The 17,276-nt window shown below is 41.4% G+C and overlaps 2 protein-coding genes and 1 long non-coding RNA gene across 6 annotated transcripts; 2 read left to right on the forward strand and 1 right to left on the reverse strand.

Moving 5' to 3' along the window:
* The first annotated feature begins 760 nt into the window (after positions 1-760).
* On the forward strand, positions 761-5,719 carry LOC125704801 (testicular haploid expressed gene protein-like). 3 transcript variants are annotated; one of them, XM_048970835.1, is made up of 7 exons: positions 761-884; positions 1,203-1,259; positions 1,511-1,645; positions 2,856-2,978; positions 3,389-3,512; positions 4,739-4,873; positions 5,267-5,719. In XM_048970835.1, the coding sequence occupies exons 1-7, from the start codon at positions 844-846 to the stop codon at positions 5,354-5,356; spliced, it is 705 nt and encodes a 234-aa protein (XP_048826792.1). In that variant the 5' UTR covers positions 761-843; the 3' UTR covers positions 5,357-5,719. The 3 variants fall into 3 exon arrangements, with proteins under 3 accessions (XP_048826792.1, XP_048826793.1, XP_048826794.1); XM_048970836.1 differs by having other exon boundaries at positions 1,514-1,645; XM_048970837.1 differs by lacking the exon at positions 1,203-1,259 and having other exon boundaries at positions 814-884; positions 1,514-1,645.
* Positions 5,720-9,435: 3,716 nt separating this feature from the next.
* Positions 9,436-16,420, reverse strand: hopx (HOP homeobox). Of its 2 annotated transcripts, none has more exons than XM_048970839.1 (3): positions 16,267-16,420; positions 15,797-16,049; positions 9,436-9,928 (listed from the first exon to the last, which is right to left on the reverse strand). In XM_048970839.1, exons 2-3 carry the CDS (start codon positions 15,959-15,961, stop codon positions 9,851-9,853), a joined length of 243 nt encoding a protein of 80 aa, XP_048826796.1. In that variant the 5' UTR covers positions 15,962-16,049; positions 16,267-16,420; the 3' UTR covers positions 9,436-9,850. The 2 variants fall into 2 exon arrangements, with proteins under 2 accessions (XP_048826796.1, XP_048826797.1); XM_048970840.1 differs by having other exon boundaries at positions 15,797-16,108; positions 16,267-16,370.
* LOC125704803 (uncharacterized) lies at positions 12,016-14,690 on the forward strand. The gene is made up of 2 exons (XR_007381251.1): positions 12,016-12,513; positions 13,657-14,690. It is a non-coding gene; the product is annotated as an uncharacterized LOC125704803 (long non-coding RNA).
* Positions 16,421-17,276: the final 856 nt, after the last annotated feature.

Raw genomic sequence — 17,276 nt, forward strand, 5'->3', positions numbered from 1 at the left:
GTGTGGAGACGTCCCACCCTGTGTTTGCTGGGAATTTTCTAGGCTCTCTTCATTTAGGCAAACGTGTGTCTCTTAATGTGTGTGTATTTACACTGTAATAAACTGGCACCTCATCCTTTTGCCCTAAGCTGTTTGGGATGGGCTTCACCCCCACTGTGGCTTTTAAATATAATGCTAATTGTGACATGAACAAATAAGCAATGTTAGAGTTAAAGGTAATATTTTAAAATAATGCATGTGGGGTCCAATGTTTGATGTTGTTGTTGACTTTCGAAATGTCAGCATCAGCACTAATACAGCTGCATTTTTAAATGCTTTACCAGTACAACTCGGTATAAATAATGGAGCTTTTCCATGACCTCTGGTATCGCATTTCAGAGATGTTGCTGCCCGATTAATGTGAGAGATGCCGGTAAAGGCTGCAGCGTATTTTGGGCGTACTGTTCACAAACACTTACCGGCATGCAGAAAATCCACTCACCGTCTAGGCGGCAATCCTGACTTATTCCCTCCCTTGTTGACTAAAACACACACCATTTTGTAATTCAAATGTTTATATATATATATATATATATATATATATATATATATATATATATATATATAAATTCCAGGATACCTTTCTGTCAGCTCAAGCGTTCGTCTGAGACTCTGGCTTAAGTAAAGGTGTCATTGTGATTTTACATGTTTTTAAGCATATGCTTGTGGTTCATTGGGATTCTTCCCCTTGCAGAAGGTGTCTGAAAGAGGCCTGTCATGTGATTGGTTGCTAGGTACCTCAGTGACATAGCAACGCAACTGTTGACCATAGCAGTGAATGCCGTAGTTGAATCTCTAGTTAAAATGCCATTGTGCAGGAAGTATAATGACATCTATAAAGACAGGTATGTTTGGACTGCGATTGATTTTGTGTTACAATGTATTACAGCTTATTTCCATCTCCTTTGTGTTCAGATATTTCCCATCTGCCAGGTTAGAATTTTTTAACAATTAGCCTTTAGCTGCTAATGTTCCAGATATAGGAATACATTTTTATTTGTTTTCCCTGCAGCACTGTGTTTATCTCTGACTTATTGTGAAGTTTAGCTCTAATATGAGAGTTTTAAGTCGGAATTCGATGACCGCTGTTGCAAGCCTGAGCGCTCCACTGACAATGGTGGTAAGCTGTAAGTGCGTAATGACTGGGATGTGTCTCTCTACAGGATCCTTCAGCTCTCCCAGCCAAAGGATTACAAAACACTCCCTGTTACAGCTCCCTGGTGTGTCTGCGGTCAATTCCTATCCTTATTCAACACCATCTTCTATATAAAGCAGTGTTTCCCAACTCGGTCCTTGGCCACTGGGAGGGAGCAAAAATGTGGACTGCCCGACGGAGCTCGGAGGGAGCAAAAACGTGGACCGGCTGTGCGTCCTCGAGGACCGGATTGGGAAACATTGATATAGAGCAGTGGTTGCCGTTCATTGCTCGGATGTTGAGAAGTACAGCAGTCTTTCATCTCTGCTGTTTTAGCAGGTATCTAAGGTGGGGTGATCAGGAACCAATAAGACCACTGTCCCACTGGGCTCTGACTGCAGTGCCCACAGAGAGAATCTGCTATCTGGCTACACCAAAAAAAGACCTTTCTGCATTTGAAGAGCAGTGGAGGTAACTGCTTCTACTTTCAGTTCATTTTAACGAAGCTGATTTTATGGGAACATTTTGCCTGTTCAGATGACAGTTCAGAGAAGAGGAATATACTGGTGAAAGGCATCCAATGGATGCTTTAGCAAGACCACGCATATCATGTCCTATATTTTACTATTTGTGTCCCTGTATATCCCCATATCAGATGTAGTGTTTTTTTAATCCACATTACAACCGTCTCCCTGTCTCCAATTAACTGACTGCCAGTTATTTAATAGTGGACACACACCGCTGTCTGTGTTGTAGCGATGCTATCACATGGGTGATATTTGGACATGGGAGACATGTTTCTGCCATTGTTTTGGGTAACTTACGTTGACTGAAATTTAGTCAGGGGGACCTGGAGGGATTTTATTGGCACAGCTCATGGCCAGATACTACCATCCGGCTCCGTTCTTCTGCAGAATGCGCCGAGGCCTGGAAGCTGATGGGGCATAACGTAATAACGCAAAAAAGTAATAACGTGGAAATTAAATGTGATGCCTATGAGGAAGCCTGGGTAATCGAGTTTGCAGGGAACCACAGGGAGACGGAAAAGCAAAGAGTCAGGAACTGCATAAGTGAAGGAATAACGACTGCGATTGTGTGATTGTTTTGTGCATTGTGACTATTCTCATTTTGCAGATTGTTTGTTTCCCACTGACGTCTAGGCATCCTTTACCGAAATGCCTATTGGTTAGACCACTAAGACCCCTGTTCACATTTAGACATTCTTCACTGTTCAGCTGCTCATGACCAAACCATAAAATTGAAACAATATACTGAAGAAGCGAATTGTGGCTTAAGTCAATGATGCCTGAATGTCTGGGGAAAGAATAGAGCTAGTATCTGAATCTTACTGCATCAACCATTCCTTAAATAAAGTATTTTTAAAAAGAAATCTTTGTCAAAGCTTAATTATAAGGTTAACTACAGTTTTTCAGACCCAAGATTCTGTAATAATGTTGTGGTCACTTGAGTGGCAAAGATACTGCCTTTATATCTTATATCCCCATATCAAATTTAGTGTTTATATATAGGGTGTCTGTGAAACTGACCTGAACCTCTGCAGTTTTGCTGAATTATTCAGAATTATTCAGTATGGCTTCAGTTTTCTTAATTTCTACTGAAACTCTGTAGCTTCCTGGTTCTATACAGAAATCCGAAGCCCCCCATCCCTGTTTTTGTGCAGGCAAGGAAAGCAGAACTTCTCCCCCAGGAAAGACTTAAATTACCCGAGCAGGGTGGCCCGGTACGAGCACCTTGCCCGGCTGTCGGCCCCAAGAACCAGAACCCAGGACTTCCAGGAAGACGGGTAGGGACTCCGAGCACACGAGACCACAGCAGCCTCCGTTTCCCCCAAGATGACCGGTAACGTCTCTGTTGAGCTGTTGGTTTTAGATCTGCTTCCGTTTCTATTTTTGGGGTAAGCTGTGGAAATAAGGAGTTTCTGCCAAGACAATAGGCTCCATTGTCCAACACTGAGCTCCTGGGGGACACAAGGAATGTGCCAAATGTTTCCTTTTAAACCTTTTTCTGACATATTTTGTGTCAGGACACAAGTAGACAATGGGGAAACAGAAAGGTCTTGTGTAAAGCTGACTGGTTTCTTTAACGTCTTAGGTCCTGAGGGGAAGAATTTTGAAAATCGTGCTGTAATAGGGCGGGCCCTTTGTCCAAATCCATTTCCGGACCAGATCTCCCTTGACAGTATTCACCCCCCAGGGCATCACAGTGCCAGCGGGACCAGGCCAGATTTCAGGGCACTGGAACTGCTGAGCTCTCACTGCGCCTTTTGCAGCTGGCTAAGCCCAAAGCAATACACCTGGACTTCAAGGGTGACAGAGAGGTGAGAGAGCTCCTATTGGTGCAACATGGGATACAGGAGAGAGCAATACCATTGGTGCAATATGGGATACAGGTGAGAGAGATACTATTGGTGCAAAATGGGATACAGGTGAGAGAGATACTATTGGTGCAAAATGGGATACAGGTGAGAGCGATACTATAGGTGCAATATGGGATATAGGTGAAAGAGATACTATTGGTGCAATATGGGATAAAGGTGAAAGAGCTCCTATTGGTGCAAAATGGGATACAGGAGAGAGCGATACTATTGGTGCAATATGGGATATAGGTGAGAGCGATACTATTGGTGCAATATGGGATACAGGTGAAAGAGATACTATTGGTGCAATATGGGATAAAGGTGAAAGAGCTCCTATTGGTGCAAAATGGGATACAGGAGAGAGCGATACCATTGGTGCAAAATGGGATACAGGTGAGAGAGATACTATTGGTGTATTATGGAATACAGGTGAGAGAGCTCCTATTGGTGTATTATGGGATACAGGTGAGAGAGCTCCTATTGATGTATTATGGGATACAGGTGAGAGAGCTCCTATTGGTGTATTATGGGATACAGGTGAGAGAGCTCCTATTGGTGTATTATAGGATACAGAATCCCATGGTTATTATGCACAACTAATTAAGGTTAGTTTCACCACTGTTGGATAATTTTACAGTGATTGTTGATTGGAACAAAACTGCAAAATACACAATAGTATTGTGTTCCCATAATAAAGCCCCTAAGCCATCTCATATAATTGTTATGGAGCATTTAACCATCATTTATATGTTATTTTCATCCCTTCATACATACATCCATCTTTCAGCCACTTAGCCTGGTATTTTACATGCTTTGAAACGGAACAGCAATGTTTGTGTCAGGTGTTGACAGTATGATCGGAAAAACAACAGTTTACAATGGAGAAAAAAGCTATTTAAACTCAGTATGAATATGTACATAGATTCATCAGTATGCCCCTTAAAGTACGTTTTAGCCAAGCAATATTAAACAGAAACCATGGAAAAGCGTGACACTAGTAGGTAAAAATAATACTGAACTAGCTTTAAAAGCAAAGTGACACAGTTATCAGATGCGCCGACAGGTGTAGAAGCTCCTGACGCTCTGAGATAATGTGACATCGAGCTCATCATGTGACTTCAGGGATTTCCGTGGGTTTTTCTCGCTGATCCCGCCCACGTTTCCCTCCTGTTGCCTCCGTCTCATAGTCGGCGGAGACCTACATCTCATGCACTGCGGGAAGAGCGCAGACCAGCCCGAGGCTGGAGCAGTTAGCGCTACCCAAGATGAGGAGGACCCACATGTTCTTTGAATTGGGACGACCGGAGGAGAACATCAGACCAGTAAGGGGTCATCCAATCAAGTCATGGCCTTTTCGTTTTCCCGGGCTGGTGCCCAGCTGTCGCACAGCTCTAGGCTAAAGTCGCTCGATATTATCTTTTTAAGTACTGTGTTGTCAGATTTGCGTGTTATCAGATTTGCATGTTGTCACAGGCAATATTAGACAGTTATGGGGCAGGGATTATGGGAAAGTCAGCATTCAGCATTTCCATTCAACTCATTCTTACTGTTCTTATAAACAACACGCCATTTTACTACTGAGAAATTAGCAGTCCCAGCTGAAACACCAAATGAAGGTTTTATAAAGAGTCTGACCCACGGTCTTGCGGTGTGAATGGGTTTGACTTCACTGGTGCCTTTTGGACCATGCCTGAGAAGTCGCACGTCTTCCATAGGTTTCAGAAAGTGCCAAACGGGCCAAGGCAACACCCCGGATCAAAAGCCTTGCTGCGCCAAAAGTCGGAAGAGACTACATGCCGATGTGAGATCCACTTTGGGATTTTCTGCGTGGAAAATAAAGGCTTGTTGTAACGCCAGAATATAGAGAAGTCTGGAGAGCAGCCAAAAACCCACACTCAATCTAGAACAGGGTTCTCCGATCCAGTCCTGGAGGGCCAGTCTATGACATGGTTTGCAGATTTCCCCGCTCAAGCACACTTCCTAAACCTGCCAATTGGCTGGTGAGCTGAATAAGGTGTGTTTAAGCACGGAAATCTGCAAGCTGTGTTGCAGACTGTCTCTCCAGGACTGGAATAGGGGAACCCTGATCTAGAATAATGGGTTTCTCAAAAAAAAATATATAAGACTTGTCATCTTTTCTGTGAGAATAAAACTTTTCATTCATTTTCGTTTTTCATCCATATTTTTTTTCATGCTCAATTGTGTTAAAGGGAATGGTTAAAAACAAGGCCCTTAAAGCACGTCGCACCTCCTCTGCTGTGGCAGTGGGAATGAGGTGTCTCACCTAGCCACACTTCGGAACACTTGGACAGAACCTCATTTCTGTTGGTTAGGGGGTCAAGAGTGTCTGTGTGTATGAGTTATGTGTCTATTATACTGTGGGGACCAAATGACAGCACATTTTGATAAAAACCTGTTATTTTAACCTTGTGGGGATATGTTTTCAATCCCCACAAGGAGACTACATTTATCAAAAAACTAAAAATGCTAAAAGTCTTGCATTTCATTTAGTTACTTATGGTTAAAGTTAGGGCTGGGAAGGGGCAAAGGTTGTCATTGCTGAGATTAGGCTTATGTCCATAGAGATGAATGGAGAGAACCCAGAAAGACATAATTAAAAACGTGTGTGTGTGTGTGTGTTGTTGGTGCATGTTTGTGGAAATGTCACTTAACCAGCCAGTATCTCTGTTATATCTGCTTTTCTGTTATTTTGTGTTCTTTCGTTTCTGATTATAGAGTTGATATATAGAGTTGATATATAGAGTTGATCATCACAGCCGTCTGAGTGTTAAGCTCTGGGGTAAATGTTTACTTCAGTTAAAAGCTGTAAAAAGAAAAACATGTTTTTCATGTAATGTATTTTATTTACCACGCAACCCCACACTGCATAAGCGGTCGGTCGATGGATTTTATTTAGCAGTTTTTCAATGAAATATGTTTTACTTATAACCCAACTGAAATGAAAATAGTAAAATCAGGAGACTGTGACAGGAGCCTTAAGGGCGAGAATTAAAAGCTTTCGTCCGACTTAGTAAAAGCGAACAGTGAGGCAGTGACGACTGGAAACACGTTTCTGAAGCTCAATTAGAGTCACCTGCTTTTGATTATTCGCCCCAGGCTCCCGTCTTCAAATGTGGATTTCAAAAGGAAGGATGGGTTTAATATGCTTAACCTGCTGTTTGTGGCGTCTCGCAGGGAGCGGCTGTGGAGGACTGCCCCCATCAAAAGTATTATGGGATGCCTGTCAGTTTAAAATATGAAGAGAGTATAATAATAGTAAGCTCCATCACCACCACCCCCCCTTGACCAGGATTAACAGATGGATGGATGGATGGATGGAATAGTGGCATTCAATTGCCATGTGCCTGGTGCTATAAAAAATAAATATTTCGACTGTCAAAACAGTCCTTTTTTATTGTCATTTTAGTTTGAGGTGAAAATATTGGATACATTATAATTAAACTGCATTATCTTGTATCTTGTACATTATGCATCATGATGATCCTGAAGTCACTTTTCAAACCATTGGACCTTTGCCCAGTATGTCACGCTTATGCGTGTTTAGCTGCTTGTGATCTTTGGTAGCACTGAAACCATAGTTACTCAATCACGTCTGCAGATAGAAAAATACTGTTTCTCTGTCTCTCCCTACTGCCCATGTCTCTTTAATAGCCTTTATGTACGTGTACAGGCAGGATGGAGAATAAATATACACATGTAGCTGAATGTGAATTGTGAATCAGAGACAAGCGTAAAATTACCTGTGAATCCTGTCAAACACTGCTGATTCTCTACAGGATTATCTGCTATTAGACACGCACCATGACTCGCAAAATCTCAGTAAAACACAGCATTTACCTTTAGAATGAGTCTTGAACCATTCGAGAAATGTAAACTGAGAATTAGGGTTCTGTTCTCTTAAATGAAAGCTTTAGGATCTGTGATTTTTTTAAGGATCAGTGGCTTTGATGCTAGTCCACAGCAATTATTTCCTGTTTTCTGTTTTTAATTTCAAGCAACCTTTGGCCAATTTTCTAAATTCGGAGGATATATGGAGATGAAAACAAGGTAAAGTGGATTTAAGAATATGAATCATGTAACGGAGGGTTCAAAATGCAGACTATTGTCACATGACAGGGGCTTTTACCATTGACAGTAAGGTTTGTCATGTGATCTTTTAACATGTGGCTTATTGGATGCCAAAACTAGGACATGGTTGGCCAGTAAGGGGCTTTAAAATATCTTTCAATGGCAATTCTCACTTTTCATTCTTTATGTGTGGATATTTCCTTTCGTAAATATCTTTCTTGTGCAAGGCTATGCATTTTCTATAGTGCTATACATTTTCCATAGTCACCCCTTTGTATTACGTAAAGGCATAAAATGTGAACTCTGTCCCTATTTTATAGCCTTCAAGTCTAAACACTGAGCAGTGCGTGTCCTGTTCCATTGTTCCAGTCTGGCTGGCAAATTTGTTCTAACTTCCTGGCGTATTCAAATCCGCATGCAAAGTCTGGCCGCAAATGACATCTCGTTGTCCGGACTTGCTTTGTGACATCACTTGGAAATACTTCCACCCAAAAGTGACCCATTGTGATAAGACCATCTGCATTGTGCCAGAAGACGTCAGCGTTTTCCATGACATAACACCACCTTTTGAACTGCAGTCATAAATATGGTTGTATTTAAACACAGTATTAGGAAGGCATGGCAACTAAAGGAAGGAAATATACTATGTAAGGTTGTGACTTGTATAAGGGTAGGAGGAGAAGAAGTCTGGCTACAAGGGCACCGACTCAGTGATTCAGATCATTTGTAGACCAGGAAACTCCGGTCAACAAGCAGATTCCATAACAGCACGTCGTCCCAAAGGCTGTAGTATCTCAATGGTGAAACACGGCGGATTATCGCAAGCCTGGTGGAGTGGGTGGCTGGTCTAGGCCACCCTGATGCTCTCCATTCCATACTTCTTACAGCTTTCTTAGTGATTAATTCTGCATGAGCGTGCGAAGTACAATGCCAGGGCCTGTTCAAACCCTTACCCCTGCTTTTAGAAACTCTTCCGCCGGTGCATACGCCTCGTTACAGACAGCCCACGGCTAAACCGAGCCAAACATAAATGCAACCTCCTGTCTTCGTTCATATCAGTAACCTTCATACAGCTTTGGTAAAAGTACCAGAAACAGCCTTGGTTTTAATGAACGACAAACCTTATCATCACCAAATGGCAATTAGGCCCCAGCAGCAGACGTGTGACCACTCCAAACATTCCTGCTTCGATTTCTTCTCACAGGCTGGGGACAGGAAGCATTTGCATTTTACCGACTGTCTGCTGACTTTCTTCCTCGTGCTAAAGCTGATGTTGACTCACATTTATCACATGCACGATAACGTATTAATCACGTTATTGTGCAAAGTTACGTACCTGACAACCACATGACAACTCCTGAGCCAAGACCATTACCCTCAATGCAATTCTGCCACAGGCATGCTGTCACATCAGGAAGTATTTATACAGCTGTCCATCTGATCTATGGCACCAGGTGCTGTCAATCACTGGTTACTTTGTGTAGCTCTTCCAATACTGCTTACCCTCGTAGCTGGGCGTATGTTGGATGCTCAGAATAGCTGCACTTACGCCTAGTCGACTCCTTGACAGCGTGCATATTTGCAACGCGCTACTTGTACATCACTTTGTATTAAAGCGTCTGCTAAGCGAAAATAAATGTAGATCGTTATCGTGGATTGATCGTTATCGCCGATTGTGGCGTGGCCTCTCCCTCTCTGCCGCACTCCCCCAGCCCAGATCTCAACCTCCTGCCCTATATCTCTCAGGATTTGTAACAGCCCGTAGCACTTTCAGACAAACACGCTAACAGTGGCATCTCTTGTATATGTATTTATTTATTTTTCTACATCCCCCGTCCTTAAGGCTTGGATTGGGAACCTGTAACCCTTCAGCAGACAATTCCAGTCAGGGATCTTCATAATCAGGAGAAGTGCAGTAGCCTTGGATCAGAATGTACTCTGATCCCATCAGATCATCTCTCAACTAAGCTCCATGCTTGTAACTGCAAACACTACATGCCGAGGGCCTTGAATGACATACAATAAATTACATTTACATACATATAATTAGGGATGTATATTTACCTATGGAAATATGCTGGTTATATCTATAAAAATAAGACTTGCATACAGGTCACATTCAGCAAAGTACAGCTCAGACATGCGGAGGGAAGTTTGGGAGGGAGGTGGGATGGAAGGGGGGGCACTTTGGGCGATGACCCTCTTCTGCCTCAGTCCTTGACGGAGCCCTGCTCGGCGGGGAGACCCTCAGACTGTCTCCACTGCGCATTGCGAAGCCGGAACCACTTCTAGAAGGTAGTGGGGGGGGGAGATAGGTTAGCGACGGATGGATGGACGACCATGATCCAGCCAAACACAAAAAAAAACAATTCAGTTAATTGGCTGCATGTAAGAATACAGTGTCATCATAATGAAACAACAAGATGAATATGCAGATGTGTAAATGGTGCTTATTAGTGGGAAGCCATGTGTAACGCCACAGGATAAACAAATCACTGTCTAATTTTGCGACAACTAGTTATAAACTGTATGACGATGTGAGTCACAAAGCCAAATGCATATTTCAAAGAATAAATTTGCTTATAAATATATTGTTATTTATATAATAAAACTGTGGGTTTCCCCCCACAGTCCAAAAACATGCTGAGGCTAATTGGAGTTGCTAAATTGCCCATAGGTGTGCATGTGTGAGTGAATGGTGTGTGAGTGTGCCCTGTGATGGGCTGGCCCCCCATCCTGGGTTGTTCCCTGCCTCGTGCCCATTGCTTCTGGGATAGGTTCCAGACCCCCCGCGACCCAATAGGATAAGCGGTTTGGAAAATGGGTGGATGGATGGATATATTGTTATTTGAGACTATTATCTGTAACTGGAGATAAATATTTCTTCCAACTATCATAGTGTTTACACATGGTTCGGCAGATGAATAAATGCATAAACTCACACAATAAGTATGCTTTTAATGACTAACTGCGATTGTTTGTGAGTATTAAATTACTTCATTCCAAATTTTGGCGTGTACAATGACGTCATCGCCAGCGTAAAGGCATAAACGAAAGAGTGTGAACGCAATTATAGAGTAGTAGTGGTATCCCAGTAGTAACGAAACCAGCAAACAGACACAAAGCAAAAGAAACCCTCAAAACAAATCCGCCCGCATTATAATCATTTGTCTTATCCCATACTCACTAAATTAATCACAAAAAATGAATTCTTTTACTATTCAATCATTTAAAGGAAGCATACGATTTAACAACTGAGCTACCACGGGTTCGTCATCATTTGACAGCGGAACATTTTTAGAAATGACAAGAATCCACGTATGTTGGCCGCCTGTGCAGACGCTGGAAATAAAAAAAGGGCGGAAAACGGAGACTCCCCAGGTCGGGGCTGATCACTGACGGCAGGACGGCAGTCAGTCATTCGGCAGCGGTTTTGATGGCAGTGAGAGTTACTGGATGTGATCTCAGGAGGCTAGTCGCTGAGCGAAACGCAGGGGACCGAGAGTGTTATTGGACTCCCGCAGTTTTCAACATAGGCCTAAACGTGGCTTTTGGGGCAGTATTTCGCGTCCGGGGAGGGGCAGGGGGGTGGAAATGGCAGCCTATTGTGAATGTCTTAATTGGGGGGCAGTGGGGGTTCTAGACCATTTCAACTGGGGCGGCCAGAATGGGGTCGGTTCTTCAGTTGGGGGGGGGGGCAGATGCATTTGACCTTAATGTCCTCCAAACATTACTTGCACTAATTTGCCAGCATTAAGCAGCAAAAGACAACTCTGAAAATCTTTACGTTAGTTATGCAATACTTTGCAGTTACATTGCACAAATATGTAAACACACTGTAATTTCTTATTTAGACTGTCTGGCTTCCACAAGCATGGTTATTTTTTTTTGTAGTTAACTTTTCACCAACTGAAGCGACTCGACCACCCAACCACCCGCGTTGATTCCGTCAACATAATGTGCTTGTTTGTTTCACCTGTTCCCAGCGCACAGAAATGTACCCTACATATGTAAAGAATAATAATAATTATTATTATTATTATTATTACTTCAGACCCAAATAGCATTCGTATTTACCGGAGGCACATGGGGGATCATGCATGTTGTCACGGGGGCAGCCACGCGGTATGACCTGTCAAGTTATATTCTATAATTTTATAACCAGGCATCAACCGCAGAAAAACCGGAACACGAGGACAATGATCGGGGGGGGGGGGGGGAGGAGGGCAGGGCCAGGTGGTGTTTCCACGGGGGGGCTTGGCGCTACATCAGCTGCCCTGGCCTCGCTGTGTACACATAGCTGACATAACCATTTTTACTTTTGTTTGTCTGGTTGACAAGGGCAGGTGGAACCGGTTAGTCGTGGGAGACTACACTGTAATCCCAAAAGTTATTTGCATTCAAATGGTTTAGCTATAATCACTGATGGTAATTAATTTTCTCTGTAAAACTAAAATCATATTACTGTGTCAGACAGAACTCATTGGTTGAAGCTTTTTGCACTTAACCTATATTGTTTTGCATGTGATGCACTAAAATGAATACATTTAACATGGTTCTTTCTATTTTAAGTTTATTCTAATAAATAGTTTAAGTTCAATTTTTATAAGAGAATAAGTTTTAAACTCAACAATCAAATAATAAAAGTAAATTTGATGTTTACTGATTATGTTTAGTTGAAAGTACTTTCACTATTTTTAAGTTTTTGTTGCCCCTCCCATATTTTTCCCGCTGGAACCGAAGAGACTTCTGGACTTGTTTGTCAGAAGAAATGAAGACAAGTCGTTTTTGGTGGTTTTGCCAGGGCTTGGACATGTTTGTTTCAGTCTTCAGTCGATAGGGAGTACTTTTCCTCAAACCTTCACGCAAACTGGTGAGTTAAATCTTTGTATTTCAACGTTAAGCAAAAATAGTTGCATGTTACATTACGCAAATGTGCACGCTAATTCAATCTACAGTGAACCCTCGTTTACCGCGTTACGTCCCAAAAACAACCCGCAATAAGTGAAATCCGCAAAGTAGTGAAAAGTATTTATTATGTAAGGAATAATTGACGACGGGCCGTTGATTATTAGAAAAATAATGCACACCCGAGGTGGTGATTCGCGTCGTGGCCGTTACACCTCGGGTGTGCATTATTTTTCTAATAATCAACGGCCCGGAGTCAATTATTCCGCTTATACTACGGTTGCCACACATCAAGACATCGATCAGATGATATATTTCAAGGGATTCGTCCGGTTTTTCTACTTAAATCGCTATTGTGAGTAGGATTATTTCTTCCGCATCTCATCCAACGACTCTTTTGCGAGTTCCAAAACGTCATTTTAAAGCTGGCGATGGAGGCTTGAGCCGTTGATAGCAGACTAATGCAGTTAATAATGAAGTTATTAGAAAGAGAGCGAGAGAGACAGAGACACGCAGAGAGAGAGAGAGAGAGCTGTGTGTGTGTCCCTCAACAGTGTTATGAAGCACCGTGCATAACATGCAGTTAAATGTGAGAAAATATTACACAGGATGGTCCATTTGGTAAATGTAAAATTGTAAAGGTACCCACAGATAACAAAACATTTTGTTTCTGCACTCTGATAAAAGCCACCTTGGCTGAAATGCATTGGGTAATTTTTTTAATTGAAGGCCATGATAAAATAAAGGCTTGTAACTTTTTCATAACAGACAGAGTGCCTTGGTTTTTGTTTATTTGTCTGTGGGTACCTTTACAAGTGGACCAGAGTAGAAGAGTGAACCAATGGACGGTGTTAGATGAAGCTCATCATCTTTATTTCAAATGTAAAATGCAGAGGACAAACTTCATTATACAGTTGTATAATGACAATAAGCCTTACAGATTCCCCAGATTTTCCGTTTTTTTTTTTTTTTTTTTTTTTTTTTTTTTTTTACAATTAACTTGTACTTAAATAATAAACAGCATTTATAGAAATACAATACTTTGACCTTTTATACTTGTGTTACTCTCCACCAACAGGTTAACTCACTGTTTTTCCCCCCTCTGTAGAATGCTGCTGATGGTGACCTTGAAATCCCAATAGGAATCATCTTCAATGGTGAAAACGGAAGTCCAGAGCAAGAACTGAACCCCTCCCAACTGGGGATCCTTCTAGAGGGCAATGTGGTTATGGATTCCATCTGCAGTCTTCCTTTGGCAATGTGTCTCCTGTTCGGACTGACTTATGCACTCCACTTGGAGTACCCAAAGTGCATGAAGAATACCTTCCTGTTTATCCAGCAGATTATGCTGAATCTGGGACGAAACGATCCTCCTCCAAAACTCCAAAGGCTAAAAAATGAGCTTTCAATGTGAGATACTGAGATATGTTCTTACCTTAGCTTTGAAGAGTTGATGCATACCAGTAACCCTAGTGCACTCTGAAGCATAGACTGAGTTACTGGGGGGATGAAGAAGTGCTCCTACAGTGTTATTACACCTTGTAATATAGTACCCCTTCTTATCGGCTTAGAAAATCCACACATTAAATTTAGTTAAACTAAACTTGGAAGAGTGTCACTTTGAGGCTTTGCTCCATTTGCATGACTGAGGGCACGCACAAAGACAAAACTGGTACACATCAACTCGTCAAAGCTAAGGTAAGAACATATCTTATGTAAAATCAGTGACCTATTCCTTTAATTTCATTGTCTCGCTGGGGCCATTCCTTATTCCATAGTTTTTATTTTTCCAAGTTAAAATATTTGTGGAAATAAGTTTTACTGTTACAACTTGTTACCCAGAGTGTCACACCAAAGTTCTTTACTTGTGATACACAGTTTTATCTGTTTAAAAGGATTGTTTTAAAGAAAATGTTTTATATGAAGTTCAATTGTGCACTTGTTTCACTTACTGTGAAAAAAAAACTACCTCAGAGACCACAAATAAGTTCTTGTCAAAAAGTGTCTTGGAATAACTGAAATATTGAAATAATGTTTCTGAAAGAAATGTTTTCTTAGAAGCGCCATGTGTAAAAATTGTAATACTGTTCAAAGGAAAACAAAAGTCTTGTTTTGTTATAAATAAAGTAAAAAAAAAAAACACTTTAGTGTTCTTTGGTTTTGAGTGTGTTTGCCTTGACATATTAAGTTTTAGTAATAATAATACATTTAATTAAAAGACGCTTTTAATTAAACAATATGCAAAAAAATGAGTTTTGTAATATTAGCACCACTTAAACAATTGAGTTTTTTCTATTAGTATTAAGTTAACTGTACTTAAACAAATTATTTTTAAAATATTGAATACTTAAACAGTTTAGGTAGTGATGACTCAATATAGTACATTGTGACAATTTTACTTTTAAGTTTACTCTACTAAATCAGTTGATTTTTGGTTTTGGGTTGATTACTCAAATCATTTGAAGGGAATCGGTTTCCTCAAACGATTTAAGTGGATTGAACTTATCCGGGTTTACAGTGTAGTTCTAAAGTAGGTGTAGTACGTGCCATTATTTCCACAACAAACTCAGAAATCTAACAGTCCAGCAAACGTTTCTAAATATGGATCTCAAACACTGGTCCATCAGCAGGACCAGTACCCAGGGGAAATCACGTTTGGACGGCTGGTCATATTTTCAAGACTAAATCTGATTAGTTAATATATCCAAAGAAAACAAAGCCCCAATCTAGGAGACAATAGCTACAACTGCCACACCCCCCAAAACAATAACTTCAAACCGTGGAAATCAGCAGGGTGTTTGAAAATCTTCGGTGCACATCCAGCAATATAAAAAAACAACATCAAGCTATAACGATTTGTACTGTACCTAGATGTATGTTACTGCCGAAGTGCGCTTACAACCACCAAAGTTTAAGATATTTCCATTTTCTCTTTATCAGTTAACTAAACACCATCACAATTCTGCTCATAATTATGCAATAATAAAAGGTCAATTTAGGACTCGGTCGTTTAACTGGCAAATAAAACTTTTGTGTGTGTGTGTATACCCATCGCATCGGACACGTCAACGAATTAATAATTAACGAATTAGCCCCACTGTGTTTTTCAAATTGTAATAATAATAAAAAAATCTGATTATAGCGCTGTGGCATGAATATAAATAAATACATGTCGCATGTGTGCGCCTTCCATGCTGGAAAAACACATTCAAGTCGTGCAGGTTTCATTAAGACGGCGTGAGACTCACTGCCGCGTCCCGCTCGGACAGTCCGCACTCCGCCGCGATCAGCATGAGCGTCGTCTCGTCCGGATGCTTGCTGACTTTCATGAAATTCTCCTCCAGCGCTTTGATCTGATCCTCCGCCAGCTGCATGCTTTCCATGCCGTCCCCGTTACTCCTATGCGAAGCCATTTCCCCCCCAGATTAAGACGAACTCCGTTTATTATTCTTCCTCAGTAGTCGACTATCTTGCACAGACGACGCCCGTGTTTGGCGGCCGCTAGGAAATAAGGTAAGAGCAGAATAAGCAAATGCGGTTTATGGAGACCCGCTGACCAACTGCGGAGAGAGAAAAGCACAAGCAACTTTAACAGGACCTCCCCTTTCAAATGTCAACTTCGTTTAACCTTAACTGCATTAAAATTAAACATTTCCGAAGGCACAGGCAATTGCACACAGGATAAATGACTGGATAAAGTGAGAATTGTGTACCGCACCTGAAGGTAATCCGTTCGCATTTGCGCCTTTCGGAGAAGCAGCAGTTGAGTTACAGGAGCTTTGAATATTGCAATGTTTACCAAGTGACGTCAGCAGCAATGCATGCTGTTTATAGCGTCTCGCTGCACCTGTTGGACGAGCACACGTATGTACAGTAGCCTACGTGGTTTCATCGTAGCGCTGCAAGATGAAAACCACAAACGCAACAAAAAAAGTGTGGAAGAATAATTAAACTTACAAGGATGGGCGTAAAATACATAATCTTTAAATATTAACAGTTAAAAACTGCCCAATGCATGCCCTTGAACCCCCCTCCCTCCCTAAACGGGTGGAGAGCTCAACCCCCGCAAGGTTCATCCCAAAGTTACGGCCTTGCTTCCAAGGGTGGGGAACCATACAAAGTTATATTATATGATGTATTAGACGTTTTACATGTTTGTTTTAATGGTTGCGAATGCTTATCGATAAGCAAATAATAAGATATTGTCACTAACTAATTTTATGGGACCCGTTAAAAAACTTGGTGCATAATGTTTATGAATACGGAATATTTCAGTGTTATTGCGATACTGAGGTAGTCGCGCGGACACTGGTGGTGCAGTGCTGCACGCAGCAAATCTGGGTCCAAATGCGCAGCACTACCCTGCTACAGCAGCAACTGGAATCTGGCAAACTCAACATTTATTCAACAACATCACAGCAAGTCTGTCTGCCTCCAAAAGTAACATGCTATTTTTATATATCACATATACAATACATCTAAAGTTAAAATAAATTTAAAATTACAATGACTTTGTGTATGCATCTGAGAACGATTCAGTGTTTTGGGTTCCACAGAGATGCATGTTATTGAATTGTTAGAGCATAATTTGAGGACAGCGGAACAATATAAATAACTAGCCACGTTAAAGCATACATGTTTTGAATCTCCACAACCACGTGGGGGCAGTAGATAATAACCCCTAATGATTTCCTATTTCGCTTTCACCACATCTGCTATCTGATGTAT

This window comes from Brienomyrus brachyistius, chromosome 12 (assembly GCF_023856365.1).
Source record: "Brienomyrus brachyistius isolate T26 chromosome 12, BBRACH_0.4, whole genome shotgun sequence".
In the NCBI taxonomy this organism is placed as follows: domain Eukaryota; kingdom Metazoa; phylum Chordata; class Actinopteri; order Osteoglossiformes; family Mormyridae; genus Brienomyrus; species Brienomyrus brachyistius.